Below are 23,753 nucleotides of genomic sequence, written 5' to 3'. Positions count from 1 at the left end.
CTCTGTGGCCTACTGATGCAGGTGCATCGAAAGTGTAGCTACTATGTATTTTTCGCTGTTAACGTTTTAAAATTAAAATTGACAAATTAGGTGAATGTCTATGTATGTGTTACGGCTTTGTAAATAATATTAATGTAGAACTTTTTTTCTAGATCTATTTTTTTCCATTGTCCCGGGATTGTCCCAGATATGATAATTTTGTGTCCCGATGACATTTTTTATGGTCCCCGGGACGTCGGGACACCGTTAGTTTCGAGCGCTGTGGGCGATATGAGAAAAAATTATATCACGATATATTTTTTCAAAATTTTCGATAACGATATATATCACGATATAAATCAAATCACCATTTTTGTATTTTCTTTAATTTTCTGCTCAAAATATGAACATTACAAATTAGTAGTTCCTTCCTAATTAACAAAAATAGCTTAACAAGCCTTCAAGTTTCACAGAACCAAAACAAACTGGATGCACATTCTTTTGTTCTTTTTGTTCAAATGAATAAACTGAAACTGAAAAATAAAAACTATATACCATTGTTAATCATTTGTGCAAATTCTAGCAGCTTTCAAATAAACATAAGACATATTGATGTGTAAACCTTATGCTGCAAGGAGAAAAAAAGTGCAATCCTGGACGTCAGTGTGTTTAAGGTTTTGTGTAACACTTTGTTGTATGTCCGATTTTAAATATCCAAAATACCTCCACACAACCGAAGATCTCTGGCCCTTCTTTTCAACGATGTCCTCCAGGGCAGTGCTCTGACTTTCCTGTTCAGAACTCCGGTCAGTCGGCTTCTCGCTCATTTTTATAATCGCTTTGTTGGAGAAATGCCGCACTCCTGCAAACTTCACCACAGCCATGCTGTGCGTTGCTGCTACACGTGTGTGTGTGTGTTTGTGTGTGCACGCAACCTAACTTGACGTGGCTCTCTTCCAACTGATTGGTTACGTGCGGTACTGTTTAGTTATGATTGGCTATTCGCGTGTCTGTCAAAACTTCGGATGAAGTAATTTTATTGAAGGCGTAGGCTTATCGTACGTGTCTAATTTCTAATCGTAGAGATTTTATATCGTGAATAACATCGTAATCGTAAAATCACCCAGCCCTACTTATCTGGCATCTGAAGAGGGTGACCACAGTTTGAAACCTTTTTTTGAAAAATAAAATAGTACTGAAAATGAGGCGTACATCACACCATCAAGACAAAATACAACCCCTGGCAAAAAGTATGGAATCACCAGTCTTTTATGAGCACTCATTCACACGTTTTATTCTGTAGAACAAACTCCGATCACAAACATGATGCAATAATAAAGTCATTCCGAAGTGCACCTTCTTGGCCTTCAGAAACACTAAAAGAAATGAAGAAAAAGCATTGTGGAAGTCAGTAAATGTTACTTTTATAGACCAAGCACAGGGAAAAAAATACGGAATCACTCAATTCTGAGGAAAAAAATATGGAATCATGAAAAACAGACAAACAAAAGAACATTCAAAACTAGTGCTGTCAAAAATGTCGCTTTATTAACGCGTTAACTTGACTCAATTTTAACGGCGATAATTTTTTTATCGCGAGATTAACGCTCTGTGACATGATGTAGGTTTTTCATAAGCTTTTGAAACTGCCAGGAACTTGGAACAGCGACTTTTCTTAGAAAACCGATAGCAGCTAGACTGTAATGCCACGCCCCGCACAGCCAGAGTCCTCTGCCCCCCCCCCCCCCCCCCCCCCAAGAACCAGCGCGGGCAGGGCGCGCTAGTAGAGATGGGATTTATGGCTCTTTGATGGGATCCGCATCTTTGTGATCCGTTCTTTGAAAAGAGCCGTTCAAAAGACTGGCTCATTTGGCTCTTTTTAAATATTTATTCAGTTTTAAGAAGATGGCGTCTAAAGAAGCCAGATCCCTCTGAACTGTAAACTCAATGCTATCCCAGAAATCCTTCCTGTAATATGCAAATTTGGCCGCCTCTGATTGGACAGCGCGACGCATCAACAGGCAGAAAGTGTAAAAGTACAAAATGTGTTAAGTGAGCTGAAACAGTAAAGATCAGATTCAATGCAATATTTATCAACGAACAACGGAGATTTAAAAAAAAAAAAAGATGGATAATTCAACAGTAGATCATTTCACTCATGGTTCTCTTGCTAGCCCCGCGCCGGTGCTCAGCTTAGGTTTCACTTTGCAGTGGCTGTGTGAAGACGTGTTATGCTTTGCAATAAAAAAAAAAAACATTGGTACAAAGCAAGCCCATTCACTTTTTTATGCTGATAAGAGAATTACAATGGTTTTTTATGTGACAAAAATGTGCAATTAAATTGCGATTAATCGCGAGTTAACTATGACAGTCGCGACATTAATCGCGATTAAATATTTTAATCGCTTGACAGCACTATTCAAAACACATCACTAGTACTTAGTTGCACCACCTCTGGCTTTTATAACAGCTTGCAGTCTCTTAGGCATGGACGTGATGAGTGACAAACAGTATTCTTCATCAATCTGGTGCCAACTCTCTTTGATTGCAGTTGCCAGATCAGCTTTGCAGGCCGGAGCCTTGTCGTGGACCATTTTTTTCAATTTCCACCACAAGTTTTCTATTGGGTTGAGATCTGGACTATTTGCAGGCCATGACATTGACTGGATGTGTCTTTCACCAAGGAATGCTTTCACAGTTTTTGCTCCATGGCACGATGCATTGTCATCTTGGAAAATTATTTCATCCCCCCCAACCATCTTTTCAATTGAAGGGATAAGAAAACTGTCCAAAATGTCAATGTAAACCTGTGCATTTATTGAAGAAGTAACCACAGCCATCTCCCCAGTGCCTTTGCCTGACATGCAGCCCCTTATCATCAAGGATTGTGGAAATTTGGATGTTTTCTTCAGGCAGTCCTCTTCGTAAATCTCACTGGAACGGCACCAAAGAAAAGTTCCAGCATCGTCACCTTGTCCAATGCAGATTCGTGATTCATCACTGAAGATAACTTTCATCCAGTCATCCACAGTCCATGATTGCTTCTCCTTAGCCCATTGTAGTCTTGTTCTTTTCTGTTTAGGTGTCACTCACTACGTTTACATGCACATAGAGAGAATCGAATTTCTGCCGTTGCTCGACTGAAATCGAAGTTCAAAATGCCATGTATACACCTTAATTCGGCTGAAATTGAACCGAACTTGATTTCTCGGAATCGAGCTACACGACCTAGTTTATGCGATTTCTGCCGAGCTACTTTGTGCATGTATACCCTATCGAGCTAGATGTCGAGCTACTTCCGGAAGTGATGAGTGACGAGACCACAAGCGGGAAACACAACAGCCTCGGTCGGCATGACAACGAATCATGACAACGGCATGAATCTTTTCTTTTTGTGGCATTGTTTGCACTGTTAAAATTTAGCTCACTTACTGTATCACCAAATACATCTGTACAGCTGTTGCATAGCTGTGAATTGTGTACATAAACAAGTCATTGTATTTGTGTGTGTGTGTGTATGTATGTGTGTGTATATATATATATATATATATATATATATATATATATATATATATATATATATAATGTGTCCAACATCTGAAGAATGTCAATAAAAACAAAACAATTGAATTTTTGTGTGTTTATTAAGACATAAGTTAAATTGTAAGCAAAAAAATATTTTTTTGTAAGCAAAAAATGGACTTTAGAAAAATATTATTGTGCAAAATAAGTTGTCTTACAAAACAGTGGTCTGCGCCGGACAGTTTGTAGCCATAGTCTGTTAGAGCAAGCCTAACAGCTTGAACATGGAACTGCTACTGTTGCCAGATTGGGGGTTTTAAGTGCATTTTAGCGGATTTGAACATGTTTTGGGCTGGAAAACGTCAGCAGTATCTGGCAACACTATAAGCTCTTCTTCATGACGACAACCGGAAGTGTACCAACACGATGGGGCGTGTAGCGCCACGTGTGGCTCGGGTGCACAATGCACCTTGCACAATAGCCCGATTTCACTTGTGCATGTAGGATTGGATTTCTCTGGCACCCCTGCTGGGACCCTTTGCTCGATTACCAACAGCAGCTCGATTTGGACGTGCATGTAAACGTAGTCACTGATGGTTTTCTTTTAGCTTTCCTAGATGAAAATCCCATTTCCTTTAGGCGATTTCTCACGGTTCGGTCACATACTTGTACATTGACTCCAGCTTCCTCCCATTTATGCTTCGTTTGTTTTGTTGTACTTTTTCGGTTTTCAAGACATATGGCCTTAAGTTTTTTGTCTTGACGCTTTGATGTCTTCCTTGGTCTACCAGTACGCTTGGCTTTAAAAACTTTCCCATGCTGTTTGTACTTGGTCCATATCTTAGATACAGCTGACTGTGAACAGCCCACATCTTTGGCGACCACGCGTGAAGAGTTACCTTCTTTAAGAAGTTTGACAATCCTCTCTTTTGTTTCAAGAGACATCTCTCTTGTCGGAGCCATGATTCTTGCCAATCCACTTGGTCCAGCAGCCCTCCAAGGTGTGATAACTGCGCTGTTTCTAACTGCAGACTAACGAGCAGATCTAATCTGAGGCAGGTGTCAGTTTAGGGAAAGGAAATTGACTGGGTGAGTCCTTATTTTCTACCTGAAAATTGAGTGATTCCATATTTTTTCCTCAGAATTGAGTGATTCCATATTTTTTTCCCTGTGCTTGGTCTATAAAAGTAACATTTACTGACTTCCACAATGCTTTTTCTTCATTTCTTTTAGTGTTTCTGAAGGCCAAGAAGTTGCACTTTGGAATGACTTTATTATTGTATCATGTTTGTGATCTGTTTGTTCTACAGAATAAAACGTCTGAATGAGTGCTCATCCAAGACTGGTGATTCCATACTTTTTGCCAGGGGTTGTATAAAACAAAAAAGAGCTGCTACCGTTATTGCACTTTATAAACTAAATCTTAACATTTAACATAGCACCAACAGATTTTCTTTTTGCACATTCAAGCCCCACTTCCCCATCCCCAATACACACTTTTGCCCTTGACATTTTTATTCTTCCCCTCTAAGGTGGGGTTTACATTAGACCGTATCAGCGGATCATCAGATTAACGTTTTTAAAACAATTAGCGTGCACACAGCAACACCAATACACAATTCGCGTGCACACAGCAACGCCAATACACGGATACGCTCGGCTCCGCAGGCATCCTGCGCTCCAAATCACTCCGCCCTGAACAGCGAGTGCCCTCTGGAGGGTGCGCACTCCGGCCCTGCGCAGCTCACAGAGCGCGCGAGTGAAGCGCACGAGCTGTGATTCGGGACTGAGCCGCTGTGTGTGTGATCCCAGCGCATATCACTTACCACTTGCAAGTGGAAGGATGGCAAGCCTAAAGACAATCATAACTACACAATGGGCAGTATTTGCATCAGTATTTGCAGTATTTTCATACTTTTATACTCTTTAATGAAAGGTGATACAAGGCGGAAGTCCGCGCCGTTTTTCAGCAGTCGCGTCACATGACCAACGCCAGCGAATCAGGAAGGTGGATGTCACAGTGACGTTGTCCAATGACGACGCCAGCTAGAGCTCAGCACAGCGTATCTGCGTATTCTCAATGTTTACACAGCACCGGACCAGACACGATCTGGATTGAATACGTGGACCCTGGCGGATTCCCGTTTCCCGGCGTTTCCAGGCGTTTTAATGTAAACGGACAGTGCATCCGCGAAGAAAACGAGACAGATATGGTCTAATGTAAACTTGGCCTAACTTAAACCTCCTTTGAGGTCATCCTTGCACATAACTCCCACCATCACTTGAAACTGAAAAACTTTCGTTTTAAAAAAGTTCGTTTGTACAGGAATGCTCAAGGTTTCACAATTGTGTCTAGAATATTCATACTATGGTTGCTGAAATGGGAATATAACAATTTCATAAACCTAGAACTTACCTCGATGTGTTTCTTTAGATTGGACGGGGAGTTTCTATAAGATAGAATTTCCACGTTTTTTGGAAGGCATAAGAGGCACTTCATTCGATAGGACGAATCCTTCACATCAACGTAAGAGAACATTGTGTTCAAATACGGCCAGGGGTGCTCATCATCAGGTTCCTCTTCATTTGTAGCCGAAGTAGCTGCTGTCTCCGTCTCCTCTTCCATCAGGGCTGTTGATTGCAAAGCTAGCTTTCTGCTTACTAGTGGTGTGTCGTTCACGAACTAACCGTTCTTTTTGAACGAGTCTTCGAACTGAACGACTAGAACTAGTTCGCGCTGCCTCTCGTTCTCGGTCGTTCGCGAATCAGCAGTCTCTGCTCGCTGGCAGCAGGGCGGTCGCTGAATCTCGGTCGTTGGCGAATCAGCAGGATCTGTTCAGTAGCAGAAGGGCATCCAACTTGCATTTTGATCTGTGCAGAGCAGCGCCACTTTACTTCTTTAAGGGCTATCTGAGCCCTATTATCAGAGCGTTGACACATGCCAGGTCTTTAGTTTACAATTTAGAGCTGTCACTCAGCAATACATTTCAGTTCACAGCGAACGAGCTCAGCAGTTCGCGAACGAACGAACAGCCAGCAGCCAGCCTGCCTGCTGCCATACTGGGCTGGGCGCATAGCAACGGTTTCCATGACTGTGATAAACAATGAAGAACGTGGCTCTGGAGATCGTAGCATACTGTGTTCGTTTTTTTAATGTTAATGCAATTTGTAATAAAGTGGTTTGTTCTTTGTAATGAGCGTTGCTGTTGAATATGAGCAAAATGGGTGTTACTTAATGGGTTTGAACAACTGCATGAAACAGTCTGCGTCTATCGTAGTTGGCTTTACTTTAAAGGAGGTCTCTTGCTCGAACAGCTGGAAAAGGTCTCGCTAGACGTGACGTCAATCGAATGTTCGTGCATAACAACCGTTTCCATGTCCATGACCAGGCCAAACAATGAATGATCATGAATGCAGCAGAGAGACATCGCAGGCTACTGTTCGCTGAATACGATGACTTGTAAAGTTGTTTATTCTCTGAAATGAGTGTTGCTGTTAAAGAAGCAATTTTTTTTTTTTTTTTTTGCTTAATGGGTTTGAGAGAACAACTGCATAGCCGGCAGACCATGGCTCTACTAAAATAAATATAATAAATATAAAAACAGCTTTATTCTCATCTACATTTAATTAACTTTCAGAGCTTTGTTTATGTAGTCTTTTTCAGATAATGCTAGGATAATGTTTTTCTTCCATCTTTTTCTCAAGCACATTGTAATGTATGAAAATCTATTGTGGATGGCACCTCTGCCGCCTCTCGTTCACTCAAGATGAACTAAACTTCGGACGACAGCCATTGTTGTGCCGTTTTGGTGTGACATCATCAAAATGAACGAGTGAACGAACTGAACGAACGAATTTCTTTGCTGAACTGACCGACATGAACGAACTGGCGGAAATGAATCACCATGTCCCACCAATACTGCTTACTGCGTGAAGCCAACAGGTGTAGCCTACTGGTTGTCATGCGCAAGTGGTGAACAAGCCCAGGCACGTCCTGACTTCGTTGCAGTCAGTGGGGTTAAAACACGTTTTTTTCCTTTCTTTTTTTGTAACAAGTAACTAAACAGCTCTTTGAAAATGTATCGGAGTAAAAGTATGCAATTAAGTTAAAAAATATAGTGAAGTAAAAATTTCTCAAAAATTTGAAAACTCAAGTAAAGTACAAAATCTCCCAAAATGTACTTAAGTACAGTAGTGAAGTATTTTTACTTCGTTACTGTGCAACACTGATAAAACCTGAAAATCAATTCCTTCCCTGTTTTTGGCGTGCAGTGGAACCGTCGGTGGTAGAATGTAAAAGTGCTTAAAGGAGATACGCAGAACCTTTATTTTTAAATACATTTCTGAGTGGATAGTATCTCCATCCTTGACTCTTGTACGCTGCATAAATGGGAATTTAAAAATATATATTTTTGAGAGTTAAAATCGAGCGCAAAGTTGGCATTCGAACTGTCCTGCTGAGCCAGCCAGCCCTGAGTGCGTGACGTCATTGCGGGAACCGGTTTTAAGGCCGAGGCCTTTGACAGCTGTAGACCAAAGTCATATAAATAAAAATTTATGGTGAAAGTAAGAAATGCCGTTACCGACTTGCTCAACTAAGACTGATTTGACTTCATTGATTGTGGGTTGACTCTCGTTAAAACAGGATGGGTGTTATAACTTGTGCAACACGCATGCATTTTCACTGATAAAACGTAAAAGGCTAATTAAATAATCAGATGAACTGAGACAATCACATTCTGAAGCAAATTAAATAATCTTATACCGGTAACTTATACACACAATACAAGTTACATGTATTAATCTAAATGCAGGTAAACAACATGTTGTTTTTTTTATCCAAATCAGAGTCAGAGCTTACTCGTCTGTGTTCTCGCTTCTTGAAGGCTGATCTTGTGGCCAATTGTTTTTGAAACAATCTGACTTTCAGTTGTTCGTTCAGTTCTCCGTTCATTCACTTCTTCCACGTAAGGGAGAGATGGCAGCAATATCCAGTTTAGAAATCAGACGGCTACTCCACTCATTCACTTTTCTTCATACTGTGTACTCCGCCATTACTGCTGGGCTCAGGCAATTACTAAAACCTGGGACGGAACGAGATGTCACCGGTTTTAGCAACAACTGCAGGGAGGTCACTGCCCGAGGAAGGTCACTCCATTCAAAATCAAAAGAGTTAATGACAAGCAGAAAGCACCATGGAAGCAATACCCATCTGTTAAACTGCTAAAGAGAGAATGTAGGAAGACTGAAAGAAAATGGCGCAAATCTAAACTTCACATCCATTATCAAATCCATAAAGAGATGCTTTGTAAATATAATTATGAAATTCGTAAAGCAAGACAGTCTTTCTTCTCCAACATCAACAGGAATATGAGCAATGCCCGTGTGCTATTTTCAACAGTAGAGAAGCTAACTAATCCCCCACCACAATTAGCACCTGAACTTCTCTCAGTTAATAAATGCAATGAGTTTGCATCCTTCTTCAAAGGTAAAATTGATAAAATACGGCAGAATATTGCTCATAATATATCTCGGTTGCAAATAACTGAAAAGCTGCAATCACCAGTGACACAGACAGACAATTTCAACACGATGTCAGAATTTTGTTTGATTTGATTACGAGACTCTTGAAAAAACTGGACAAAATCTCAGTTCCTCAACATCTGAATTGGACATTCTGCCCACCAACTTTTTTAAGTCTGTTCTTCACCTCATAATTACAGATGTGCTTCAGATCATAAATACATCCCTAGAGACTGGCATTGTTCCTGTGTCCCTGAAAAAAAGCCGTTGTAAAGCCCCTCCTTAAAAAGAATAACCTGGATGCTTCAGTATTGAACAACTACAGGCCAATATCAAATCTACCATTCATCGGGAAAATCCTTGAAAAAATTGTCTTCAATCAATTAACTGCCTTCTTGATATCAAACAGCTGCTTTGATAACTTTCAGTCAGGATTTCGTGCCAATCACAGCACTGAAACAGCGCTGATTAAAGTTATAAATGACATACGTCTTAATACCGATGCAGGCAAAACATCGGTCCTGGTGTTACTGGACCTCAGTGCAGCTTTTGATACTGTTGATCACAACATACTGCTATATCGACTTGAACACTGGGTTGGGTTGACTGGTAAAGTTATCAATTGGTTAAAATCATACTTAAAAGATAGAAGCTTCTTTGTTACCATGGGAAATTGTACCTCAACATCAATGTCCTTGACATGTGGTGTCCCCCAGGGGTCGATCCTTGGACCATTACTATTCAACCTTTAATATGCTCCCACTTGGACAAATTATCAAGAACAACTCAATTTTGTATCACTGCTATGCGGATGACACCCACATTTATTTTGCTCTATCACCTAATGATTATGCCCCCCTTGAATGTCTCTACCAGTGTATCGACCAAATCAACAACTGGATGTCACAAAATTTTCTTCAGCTGAACACAGATAAAACAGAAGTAATTCTATTTGGGGAAAAAAAGATGAAAGACTCAGGATTACCACTATTCTTGACCCAAAGGGGATTAAAACTAAAGAAATGGTTAAAAATCTTGGTGTTTTCATTGACAGCGAGCTAAACTTTGACAGTCATATGAAAGCAATCACTAAATCGGCATTTTATCACCTAAAAAACATTTCCAAACTAAGAGGACTTGTGTCAAAAAATGATCTGGAAAAACTTATACATGCCTTCATCTCTAGTAGGGTTGACTACTGCAATGGCCTTTTCACAGGCCTGCCAAAAAAGACCATCAAACGACTTTAGCTGGTTCAAAATGCAGCGGCTAGGGTTCTCACACGAACAAAAAGAACAGAGCACATTACTCCAATTCTAAGGTCCCTTCACTGGCTTCCAGTAAGCTACAGAATTGACTTTAAAGCATTGCTGCTGGTGTACAAATCTCTAAATGGTACAGGGCCCAGTTACCTCTCTGATATGTTGCAGCGGCCGAACCCAATCAGATCTACCAGATCGCAGCAGCAACATTTACTGGTAACACCTGTTGTTAAAGCAAAGTGTGGTGAAGCAGCTTTTAGCTACTATGCAGTACAGCTATGGAACCAACTCCCAGAGGACATCAAAAATGCTCCTGCTGTTGGCAGCTTCAAATCTAGATTAAAGACCAAGCTGTTCTCAGATGCTTTCTGCTAACTGATAAATATCCTCATCTTTACATGTTTTAAGCCCCGTCTACACGATCGTACATTTGTCCATGGACATCGTCATACAAATGTATAATCGTGTGGACGGTTTTCCCAACAAACTTGAACAACGTCATACAAATGTTCACAACATCTTACAACATTTTGGGTCATCCACCAATCAGATTGTTACATGACAGGCAGTGTAGATCACATGACCCGAATTAACAGTCTGATTGGTGGATGACCCAAAATGTTGGAAGATGTTGTGAACATTTGTTGGAAAGTAGAAACACGATTCTAAAAATTTGAACAACATCATACAACGTCATACAAGTATGACGTTGTTCAAGTTTGTTGGGAAAACCGTCCACACGATTATACATTTGTCCATGAACAACATCATACATTTGTATGACGATGTCCATGGACAAATGTATGCTCGTGTAGACGGGGCTTTAAACTTTACTTAACTTTTACAGTCTCTGCATGTTTTAAACTTTACTTAACTTTTATTCTATTTTATTCTGCTGTTTTTTACTGAACTTTTACTTCATTTTATTATTTTATTTCTACTATTGTTTAATTCTTATTATTTTTTTCTCTCTTCTTCCCCATTTATTTTATGTAATTTTATTTTCTATTGCTTACTGTTTTGCTTTTACTTCTGTAAAGCACATTGAACTGCCACTGTGTATGAAATGCACTATATAAATAAACTTGCCTTTCCCGAGCAATATGTCCCGTCCCGTTCCGTCCCGGGTTTTAGCAACAACCCTTGGCTCACTCCGGGAGGACTGGTGCATCTGAACTCCCTTTCCTTTTTAAAAAATAAATAAAATAAATTCCTTTTCTTGTAGTTTTCTTTTTCTTTAATTGTTGGTACTGCACCCTCTTTCAGTACGGGCTTATAGCCAACGCTCCTCAACAGATCAGAGGTTTCGTACAAGTCTTCAGTAAAATGTGCAGACCACTTCGTAGGCGCCCGATGTGCCCGTGAACTTCTCGCAAAATGCGAGAATGCAACGTAAATCCAGCTTCTATCATGTTGCTACACCCGCCAGCAACACATCTACGTGGCATGGCGATAAATTAGCTCAAAATGGAGGATCGGTGTTGCAGTCAGCTCTGTGTTTTAGTATAGCGGAAATGGCGATGAGACCGATAGACTTCCTGCTGTGACGTTACGGACGTCAAGGTCATTCACTCAGACCGCTACCTATATAAATCACTTTAATCATAAAAATTACTATAATAGATTTATTGTTAACACTTAAAACTATTCCTGTGCCATTCTTGAGGTCTCAAGGCATTTATAAACGAAAGTGAGGCCATGGTTCTGCGTATATGCTTTAAACAACGAACTCGAAGGAATTGACACAAACAATATGCGTCATTCCGATTTCCACAGTTGCAACACAAGACAGAAAGACGACTTCATTCCCCCCAATCCAAGAACAAATTATTTAAAGCGCACATTTTAATACACAAGTATAGAACTGTGGAACTCTGTGCCCTGTGACTTACAGAACTCAGACTCGTTTCAAACATTCAAGAGACGTCTAAATGATGTAAATTTTTTAAATTTAAAAATGAATTAGTTCCTTATACCTACTAGTGCATATATTTTAAGACTCACTATTGCACATTATAATCGTTTGATATTGTGTCTTTATTGTAAATAATTAATTTGTGCTAGCAGTACTGGCACAAATTGTTACTCTCAGGGCTGTGAAAAATCTGCGGATTCATGGAATTCCGTGGATTTGAGCGCAAAAATACCATTTTTGTAAATCATGTATTTTTGCAAAAAAAAATAAATAAAAATGTAGGGGGCAGAGGGTATTCTGCTAATGGTTGGGGACCGTAATTGCCGACGAGTTCATTGTTTACTGGATGAGGGGAAAATCTAACGCCAAGTGTGTCTGTATTTTACGACGTCGTAGACCGTTTTACGACGCAGTGCCATTTCTTTCTTACCATTTTTGGATTGCTCTTTTCAAACACGTGTTGACAATATAGCTTGCGATTAAGTGATAATAAAAGATTTTTTCGGTATGTATGTGTCACGGAGAGACATTGTACAGAGGGAGGATGGCGATAATGACGATGTGAAAAAAGTAGACAAGGAAAACGGTATCAAGAATCCGTGGAATTGGCGGCGGCTGGAATTTAAAGTCGGAAACAAGCATCTTTATGAACACATCCGAAAGATCAAGGAACCAGGCAAGGCGGACTGCACGTTATGCCATCAGGATGTAGAATACGGATCGGGAGGACGAACACGCTCAGTCGATCATGTGCAGGGAATAAAACACGCAGAACTGGTGAAATTAAAACTGTCAAATTACAGATTACCAGGGATTTATAGCTTGTTTTCATATTTGTCTGTTGATCATGCATGATACTTTTTTACTACATGTTTATTAGTGTTATAACGTATTTTTAATTTGCCACGCTGATCATCGTGTAAATGCATTTAGCATGATCACACATACACATATATATAAGAAATGGCAAGAAATAAAACAAGTTTTAAAGTGACCTTTTTAAAACAAAAGTATGTTATTGATAGTTTTACTTGATTTTATACATTTTCTAAATGGTTTTACGATGGTTCTTGAAATGCCTATCAGTATTTTCAATCTATCATTTAATTCATGTACAACCCCAATTCCAAAAAAGTTGGGACAAAGTACAAATTATAAATAAAAACGGAATGCAATAATTTACAAATCTCAAAAACTGATATTGTATTCACAATAGAACATAGACAACATATCAAATGTCGAAAGTGAGACATTTTGAAATTTCATGCCAAATATTGGCTCATTTGAAATTTCATGACAGCAACACATCTCAAAGTTGGGACAGGGGCAATAAGAGGCTGGAAAAGTTAAAGATACAAAAAAAAGGAACAGCTGGAGGACCAAATTGCAACTCATTAGGTCAATTGGCAATAGGTCATTAACATGACTGGGTATAAAAAGAGCATCTTGGAGTGGCAGCGGCTCTCAGAAGTAAAGATGGGAAGAGGATCACCAATCCCCCTAATTCTGCGCCGACAAATAGTGGAGTAATATCAGAAAGGAGCTCGACAGTGTAAAATTGCAAAGAGTTTGAACATATCATCATCTACAGTGCATAATATCATCAAAAGATTCAGAGAATCTGGAAGAATCTCTGTGCGTAAGGGTCAAGGCCGGAAAACCATACTGGGTGCCCGTGATCTTCGGGCCCTTAGACGGCACTGCATCACATACAGGCATGCTTCTGTATTGGAAATCACAAAATGGGCTCAGGAATATTTCCAGAGAACATTATCTGTGAACACAATTCACCGTGCCATCCAAAACTCTATAGTTCAAAGAAGAAGCCGTATCTAAACATGATTCAGAAGCGCAGACGTCTTCTCTGGGCCAAGGCTCATTTAAAATGGACTGTGGCAAAGTGGAAAACTGTTCTGTGGTCAGACGAATCAAAATTTGAAGTTCTTTATGGAAATCAGGGACGCCGTGTCATTCGGACTAAAGAGGAGAAGGACGACCCAAGTTGTTATCAGCACTCAGTTCAGAAGCCTGCATCTCTGATGGTATGGGGTTGCATTAGTGCGTGTGGCATGGGCAGCTTACACATCTGGAAAGACCCCATCAATGCTGAAAGGTATATCCAGGTTCTAGAGCAACATATGCTCCCATCCAGACGACGTCTCTTTCAGGGAAGACCTTGCATTTTCCAACATGACAATGCCAAACCACATACTGCATCAATTACAGCATCATGGCTGCGTAGAAGAAGGGTCCGGGTACTGAACTGGCCAGCCTGCAGTCCAGATCTTTCACCCATAGAAAACATTTGGCGTATCATAAAACGGAAGATACAACAAAAAAGACCTAAGACAGTTGAGCAACTAGAATCCTACATTAGACAAGAATGGGTTAACATTCCTATCCCTAAACTTGAGCAACTTGTCTCCTCAGTCCCCAGACGTTTACAGACTGTTGTAAAGAGAAAAGGGGATGTCTCACAGTGGGAAACATGGCCTTGTCCCAACTTTTTTGAGATGTGTTGCTGTCATGAAATTTAAAATCACCTAATTTTTCTCTTTAAATGATACATTTTCTCAGTTTAAACATTTGATATGTCATCTATGTTCTATTCTGAATAAAATATGGAATTTTGAAACTTCCACATCATTGCATTCCGTTTTTATTTACAATTTGTTCTTTGTCCCAACTTTTTTGGAATCGGGGTTGTAGCTAAACTGTTCTTAATTAATGTATGTTGGTTTATAAGTAAGAAAAATGATTTCAAGTCATCTGTTTTTTTTTCAGTATTATGAAAAATACTGATGGGTAGTTTTAACGTCAAAACAAAGCTATAATCATTAAAATATGCACATTTTGGGAGCAATTTTCTCTTTCAAGAGATGCTAAGAATGTTCTATTTGATGCAAGATTTACTTGGTTTCTGGGTCCATGTGGACTCCATACCCTCAGCTTCTGGGGGGCCTTGCACTCAGGATCTTTCTCCTTTATTATTATTATTATTATTATTATTATTTTATTATGTTTTTAGGACACTATTTCTCCCTCAGTTTCAACCAATCATCATCAAATTTCACATGAAGAATACTTCTGGGCTCAATTACTGTACTATGACTTTTGGTGCTGATCTGGATCACTGAATCAGAATGATCCTTGAAAACGGGATTTTTTTTCCTCACTAAGCGTCTTTCTCTATCTCTTTTATCATTCCGGATCTATAGGGTACGGTAACCAGACGTCCTGGTTTGTAACAGCTAGTGCAAATTACTGTGATTTTAGTCACAGTCTCTATCTGCTTAATAGTTATTCCATATAATCGAGTCGTACATGAGCTGATAGCTATAAGCCATGTACGACAAGATTGAGTGGAATAACTGTTTTATTCTATCCATATTCACTGGATTTTGAGAAACGGTGCAATTTTTTTTTTCAAAATCGATAAATAAAAACTTTATACAAAACGTCTGACAAAATGATTTCCGCTTAGAATGCAAACAAACCTGCGAAATGACAGCAGCAATTTGTGAAAATGCAATAAAAATGATTCTTGAAAAATAAAAAATATGTTCTTACCATCAAATACTTTTATTCCGTATTTTGTTGCCCTTTTTTTTTTTTGTATTTTTTGGGATTTTGTTTTCGAGTAGTTTTTATTTCGTCCTCGGTTGGTTCAGCAACACGCTCTGCCATTTTGTTTTTCTCTACTCCCGGTATATGAGCTGATAGCCTAGTAGTAGAGTAGCCAATCAGAGCGCACGATTGCTCATATCCAGTGAATGTGGATGGAATAATTGTCATTATCTTTTTTTTTTTTTTGTATCAGGGTGCCGAGGAGAACAGCAATGCTAAAGTGTGTCCCCTATAGAAATAAAGATTATTATAAAAAAGTGATGTGTAAATTTTTTTTTTTTTAACATTTGAACACAACACAATCTGCTCATTTTATCTCATGTGATTGTTCTAAATCTGATAAATACGAAAGATAAAGTAAAAAGTCCTCTTTTTGCTGTAAATACACGCTGGATGTTTTTTATTCATGGGGCCACACTGACATTTCCCAGCCTCCTTAACTTCAGCTCGAAGCATTTCTTCAGCTCTTAAAACCTCTTGTACCAATAGCTGTGTGTGTAGCTGTGAAGTCATTTTCTTTTCCATTAATCAACCATTCGTCCTGTGTAAATTATTTTCCTCTTGCTCTGTGCTACGTTTTCCGAGACACGACGTGCAGGGAAGCCTTGGCCGTGTTTCAAACCTCACAAAACATGCTCTGTGTGTCAACTATTGAGCACAAGGTCTTGTTTTTTGTCCACAGTGCCGGTCCTAAAGGAGACAACATCTACGAGTGGAGATCCACTATCTTGGGACCACCTGGCTCCGTGTACGAAGGGGGCGTCTTTTTCCTCGACATCGCCTTCACACCTGATTATCCGTTTAAACCACCCAAGGTGAGGGATTACTCATTCGATCACTCTTTCAGTTTTCAGGTGCATATTTATTTTTCTTACCCTCTAAGATCCTTTATGATGGATTGTCTGAACCAGGAGGAACATTATCTGGAAAAACTGAAGCATCATGCTTTAGAGTGGTAGATGGAATGTGGAAATTTTTTTTTTTGTTCCGTTCCCCCGAAAAGCCTACTGCTAATCCCTAAATCTTCGAAAACGTGTTTTCATGTGGGACTTTTTTCCAGCAAGTGAGTCACAAGTGCTGAATTAGAGCATCACGATGAATCAGGCAGATCCGGAGGCTGAGAAAAGTATTACACATCGATCCAAGTGTGTCATTTTTGCACCAATACGTATGCAGATGTTGCGCTGAATAAATCAGCATTACATTTATGAAGTGTTCCTCTGAGCAAAGCAGCTCAGGGTTTTAAAAAAAAACAAAAACCACACACACACAACTCAAGGTAAAGTAACTGATCCGTTGGTTTTGTGTGCACCATTACGCTGGTGCTGAAGAATTTCATCCAAGCCCAGAAGCAGGACCATAAACCTGTCTTTCCATGGAGAAGAAACCACTCTGCTGTGTTTCCAAGCATGAGAATTGACACCATAAATTTCCACGACACTTCCAATGAGCCACAGTAAAACACATCGTGCAGCACGTCAGCACATTTCTGTGTGGAAAGCTGATGTAGACCTTTAGCGTGTTGATGAAGCAACGTGACGCAGCACAAATCTAATCTTGCGCCCATAAATCTGTTGGGTTGAACCAAAGACGAAGAAATATCAGTCATTAGTTTAAAGGAGAACTGAAGTCATTTTTAAACTCGCTTTATTTCTTAATTAACGTGTTATTCAAGGACGTTTTCGGTTTTAGTAGCCTTATATCGTGACTCGTATTGGCAACTAATCGCAATTAAATATTATACCTAAATCGGCCTATTCCGTTTTTAGCCGTGTTGAATTTAGTTCGTTTGGTCCACGGCAGGCGTCGGTTATCCGTGCGATCTTCATGAGGCTTGTGCGAGACTTCGAAACGTCAAGTGTCAGCCAGGTGTCAGCGCCGCCATTTTGAAAACCGTTTTCCAAACGAAATATTGCACAAAAACGAGTTTAAATGACGACTGCTGCCTACTTTCTTCAAACTTTCCTGATTGCTATCAAAACAAATAAAACTTCCGGCTTGATTACATCAGCATTCGAAAGAGGGCGCACGCGTCTTTTGACAACGTTGGCACATGTCGGTCGCTTTGATTTCCACTGTACGTTTTACTTCTATGGAATCAATTTTGTGCCAAAATGTTCATACAATACTTTTGAAATATCAAACAAAAACAACAAATCAAGATACAAAAAAACAAAAAAAAGTCAATTTTTTTAGACTGGCAAACAAATTATTCATGTAATCGTGCAAAATATCAATTACTCTTCAGAAACCTTTTATTTTTGTTCCGCGTCTTTCTCAGTTTTGTTTGACGTCATTTATTTTGGTTGCGATTCCAGCTTTCTCGTTTGCGCTCCCTGACTTTTTGCTTGCGGTTTTGCCACAAACTTTACGTGTGGGTGGGCTGTCCAGGAATGAATTCCCATTGGCTAACTTGTGTTTGACTGACAGCTACTCTCAGCCATTCCCCCGGAAGCTGTTGCGGCCATTTTCTACTCGGATTTTGGCGGACCGTTTGACGAGTGACCGATCCATTGACGGTAAACAAGGATCGAGTGGACTTCAGTGGCGACTATGATATTGAATTTACACTTTGTTGAATTAGTTCAATATCATAGTCGCCACTGAAGTCCACTCGATCCTTGTTTACCGTCAATGGATCGGTCACTCGTCAAACAGTCCGCCAGAATCCGAGTAGGGAATGGCTGAGCGTAGCTGTCAGTCAAACACAAGTTACCCAATGGGAATGCATTCCTGGACAGCCCACCCACACGTGAAGTTTGTGCCAAAACTGCAAGCAAAAAGTCAGGGAGCGCAAACGAGAAAGCTGGAATCGCAACCAAAATAAATTACGTCAAACAAAACCGAGAAAGACGCGGAACAAAAATAAAAGGTTTCTGAAGAGTAATAGACTGATATTTTGCATGATTACACGAATAATTTGTTTGCCAGTCTAAAAAAATTGACTTTTTTTGTTTTTTTTTGTATCTTGATTTGTCGTTTTTGTTTGATATTTCAAAAGTATTGTATGAACATTTTGGCACAAAATTGATTCCATAAACTTCCGTCCTACGATGTATCGCACAGGTCTCAACGAATCTCGTTTACGGCCGTTGCTTTGACATATGAGAAATAGAATTTTGATAATAAAAAATTTGCCTTCAGTTCTCCTTTAAAGCTCGTTTCAGTTTTACACTGGATCGCTTCCTTGAAAAAAAAAAAGCATTAGTGTGTATGCATCTGGTTAATTTGTGAATGCTTACCTGTGTTAAGGCTAATTAAATCACTCCATCTCTCCAAGGTAACATTTCGCACACGGATCTATCACTGCAACATTAACAGTCAGGGCGTGATCTGTCTGGACATCCTGAAGGACAACTGGAGTCCTGCACTCACCATCTCCAAAGTGCTGCTGTCCATCTGCTCGCTGCTCACCGACTGCAACCCAGGTACCAAGCTTTGACCTCAAGGTCGTTTGATCAGATCGTAATTAATTACCGCAGCTTTCAGTGGCAAACAACAGACAACGTTTTGCCTTTCATGAGTTAAGGTGATGTTTGTTTGTTGCACCATAACTATAGAGGGCTTCTAAGGATCCTTAATTACAATAATCTCCATCTTGGAAAAGGCCATCCCTGAATTCTCACAAATTCAAAATGGCGGACCGGAGGAATAAAATACTTGGGGTGTGCTGTTGTAGGAAGATAATGAACGACAGAGTGGTGTGATGAATCACAGTTACTCAGTTACTGTTCAGTGTCCAAAGTTGATTATTTTCCTATAACAGCAGGTTCTGGAGTATTTTATTCATTGTTTGGTGCTTATATTTTATTTCCTATAACCACACTGGGACTTCTCACTGTGTATCTAACACTCCACTCGTCTGTATTCGTCACATAAAATCCCACTTCTTAGTTCGAAACAGTTTCTACAAACATGGCAAGAGATGCTTTTCAGGAATATACTGTAACTTTTTGACTTTTTTGATTTAAAATATGAAAGCTGGTGAAATGAAGATGAAGAGGAAGAAGGGACACTTTTCACCAGAAGCACCTTTAACGGGAACGTACAACCCCGATTCCAAAAAAGTTGGGACAAAGTACAAATTGTAAATAAAAACGGAATGCAATGATGTGGAAGTTTCAAAATTCCACATTTTATTCAGAATAGAACATAGATGACATATCAAATGTTTAAACTGAGAAAATGTATCATTTAAAGAGAAAAATTAGGTGATTTTAAATTTCATGACAACAACACATCTCAAAAAAGTTGGGACAAGGCCATGTTTACCACTGTGAGACATCCCCTTTTCTCTTTACAACAGTCTGTAAACATCTGGGGACTGAGGAGACAAGTTGCTCAAGTTTAGGGATAGGAATGTTAACCCATTCTTGTCTAATGTAGGATTCTAGTTGCTCAACTGTCTTAGGTCTTTTTTGTCGTATCTTCCGTTTTATGATGCGCCAAATGTTTTCTATGGGTGAAAGATCTGGACTGCAGGCTGGCCAGTTCAGTACCCGGACCCTTCTTCTACGCAGCCATGATGCTGTAATTGATGCAGTATGTGGTTTGGCATTGTCATGTTGGAAAATGCAAGGTCTTCCCTGAAAGAGACGTCGTCTGGATGGGAGCATATGTTGCTCTAGAACCTGGATATACCTTTCAGCATTGATGGTGTCTTTCCAGATGTGTAAGCTGCCCATGCTACACGCACTAATGCAACCCCATACCATCAGAGATGCAGGCTTCTGAACTGAGCGCCGATAACAACTTGGGTCGTCCTTCTCCTCTTTAGTCCGAATGACACGGCGTCCCTGATTTCCATAAAGAACTTCAAATTTTGATTCGTCTGACCACAGAACAGTTTTCCACTTTGCCACAGTCCATTTTAAATGAGCCTTGGCCCAGAGAAGACGTCTGCGCTTCTGGATCATGTTTAGATACGGCTTCTTCTTTGAACTATAGAGTTTTAGCTGGCAACGGCGGATGGCACGGTGAATTGTGTTCACAGATAATGTTCTCTGGAAATATTCCTGAGCCCATTTTGTAATTTCCAATACAGAAGCATGCCTGTATGTGATGCAGTGCCGTCTAAGGGCCCGAAGATCAGGGGCACCCAGTATGGTTTTCCGGCCTTGACCCTTACACACAGAGATTCTTCCAGATTCTCTGAATCTTTTGATGATATTATGCACTGTAGATGATGATATGTTCAAACTCTGCAATTTTACACTGTCGAACTCCTTTCTGATATTGCTCCACTATTTGTCGGCGCAGAATTAGGGGGATTGGTGATCCTCTTCCCATCTTTACTTCTGAGAGCCGCTACCTCTCCAAGATGCTCTTTTTATACCCAGTCATGTTAATGACCTATTGCCAATTGACCTAATGAGTTGCAATTTGGTCCTCCAGCTGTTCCTTTTTGGTACCTTTAACTTTTCCAGCCTCTTATTGCCCCTGTCCCAACTTTTTTGAGATGTGTTGCAGTCATGAAATTTCAAATGAGCCAATATTTGGCATGAAATTTCAAAATGTCTCACTTTCGACATTTGATATGTTGTCTATGTTCTATTGTGAATACAATATCAGTTTTTGAGATTTGTAAATTATTGCATTCCGTTTTTATTTACAATTTGTACTTTGTCCCAACTTTTTTGGAATCGGGGTTGTACAAAGCATTGTGAGTTAGCAAGCCAGCTCTCTGACGTGCTATAAAGTGAGTGTAGATGCTTCAGGATCTGTTTCTGCAAGCGAAGCAAAAATAAACAGTACATTTTGGCCATATTGTGTCCAAAATATCACTTATTATTCTATCCTCATTCACTGGATATGAGTAATCGCATGCTCTGATTACTCTACTACTAGGATATCAGCTCATATACCATGGGTAGAGAAGAACAAAATGGCGGAACACATCAAGATAGATACATCACTTTATCAAGTATTTAACAGAAATGGCTAAATAAAAGAATATAATCTGTGACCGAAACCGCTCACTCGTTCACTACTCCCTACTCACTATATAGGGAATTACTAGATAGGGGACTTATTTATATATATATATATATATATATATATATATATATATATATATATATATATATACAGCGCTCTCCACAATTATTGGCACCCCTCATTAGGATATGTTCTTAGACTTCTAATAAATTCTCTCTTTCTTTTTAATAATATAGGACAACAGTGCAAAAAAAGAGAAAAATCCAACCTTTTAATTCAAGTGCATTTATTCAGTGGGGGAAAAAATCCCACATTAAGAAATAATTCTTTTATATGAAATCATGTGTGCCACAATTATTGGCACCCCTGACATTAATACTTTGTACAACTCCCTTTTGCCAACAAAACAGCACTTAATATTCTCCTATAACATTTCACAAGATGGGAGAATACAGAGAGAGGGATATTCGACCATTCCTCTTCGCACAATCTCTCTAAATCATCCAGAGTCCTGGGTCCTCTCCTATGCACTCTCCTCTTCAGCTCACCCCACAGGTTTTCAATTAGGTTGAGGTCTGGGGACTGAGATGGCCATGAGAGGAGCTTGATTTTGTGTCTGGTGAACCATTTTTGTGTAGATTTGGCCACATATTTAGGGTCATTATCTTGCTGAAAGACCCAGTGACGACCCATCTTCAGCTTTCAGGCAGAGGCCACCAGATTTTGATTTTAAATGTCCTGGTATTTCAAAGAGTTCATGATGCCATGCACCCTAACAAGGTTCCCGGGGCCTTTGGAAGAGAAACAGGCCCACAGCATCACCGATCCTCCCCCATACTTCACAGTGGGCATGAGGTGCTTTTCCGCATACTCCTCTTAAGTGATGTATTAGAGTGTTTGTTGCCAAAAAGCTCTATCTTGGTCTCATCTGACCAAAGCGCACGGTCCCAGTTGAAGTCCCAGTACCGCTTAGCGAACTCCAGACGTTTACGTTTATGCTTGTAAGTGAGAAAAGGCTTTTTCCGTGCATGCCTCCCAAACAGCTTGTTGGCGTGTAGATAGCGCCTGATGGTTGTTATGGAGACTTTGTGACCCCAAGATGCTCCTCTTTGATGCAATTCTCGAACAGTGAGCTTTGGAGAACTTTTTACTTCTCTTACCATCCTCCTCACTGTGCGTGGTGGCAAGATAAACTTGCATCCTCGTCCAGGCTTGTTTGCCGCTGTTCCAGTTGTTTTAAACTTCTTGATGATTCCTCTGACTGTAGATATGGGCCAGTGTAGGCGAGCGGCGATTTTCTTGTAGCCATTGCCTGACTTATGAAGGTCGACACATATCTGCCTGACTTGAATGGTGTGCTCTCTTGTCTTTCCCATGTTGAAGAGTGGATAAGAGAAATAGGTCTCTGTGTCACATCATATTTATACCCCAGGGACACAGGATGTGATGAATTACTAATTATAGGTTTCTAGATACTCTGATCAACTTTATAAACTACAGCAGAAATGCTTCAATTACATTTATTTTCTAGGAATTGTTATGGGTGCCAATAATTGTGGAACAGGTAATTTTATGAAAAATAATTATTTCTTAGTCAGGGATTTTTTTTTTAAATTCACTTGAGTTTAGGGTTACAATTTTCTACAATTTTCAGTGTGAGATTATGCTTCTGCAATCGTCTCGTCTTCTTCCGCTTTATCCGGGACCGGGTCGCGGAGGCAGCAGTCTAAGCATGGAAGCCCAAACTTCCCTTTCCCCAGACACCTCGGTCAGCTCCTCGGGAAGAACACCGAGCCGTTCCCAGGCCAGCCGAGAGACATAGTCCCTCCAGCGTGTCCTGGGTCTTCCCCGGGGCCTCCTCCCGGGGGGACATGCCTGGAACACCTCCCCAGGGAGGCGTCCAGGAGGCATCCGAAAAAGATGCCCGAGCCACCTCAGCTGGTTCCTCTCGATGTGGAGGAGCAGCGGCTCTACTCCGAGCTCCTCCC

At 40.1% G+C, this 23,753-nt stretch overlaps 1 protein-coding gene across 1 annotated transcript in view; it reads left to right on the top strand.

The window, feature by feature from the left end:
- Nucleotides 1–23,753, top strand: part of ube2e2 (ubiquitin-conjugating enzyme E2E 2) — a 159,932-nt gene that overhangs the window by 132,217 nt on the left and 3,962 nt on the right. Inside the window, exons 4-5 of the mRNA XM_060900349.1 lie at nucleotides 16,511–16,643; nucleotides 19,109–19,256. Of these exons, the coding sequence (XP_060756332.1) occupies nucleotides 16,511–16,643; nucleotides 19,109–19,256 (281 nt within the window). The remainder of the gene's footprint in view (nucleotides 1–16,510; nucleotides 16,644–19,108; nucleotides 19,257–23,753) is intronic.

Source organism: Neoarius graeffei, chromosome 19 (assembly GCF_027579695.1).
Source record: "Neoarius graeffei isolate fNeoGra1 chromosome 19, fNeoGra1.pri, whole genome shotgun sequence".
In the NCBI taxonomy this organism is placed as follows: domain Eukaryota; kingdom Metazoa; phylum Chordata; class Actinopteri; order Siluriformes; family Ariidae; genus Neoarius; species Neoarius graeffei.
The sequence above is the reverse complement of the archived record's forward strand: the minus strand, read 5'-3'. Positions and strand labels throughout refer to the sequence as shown.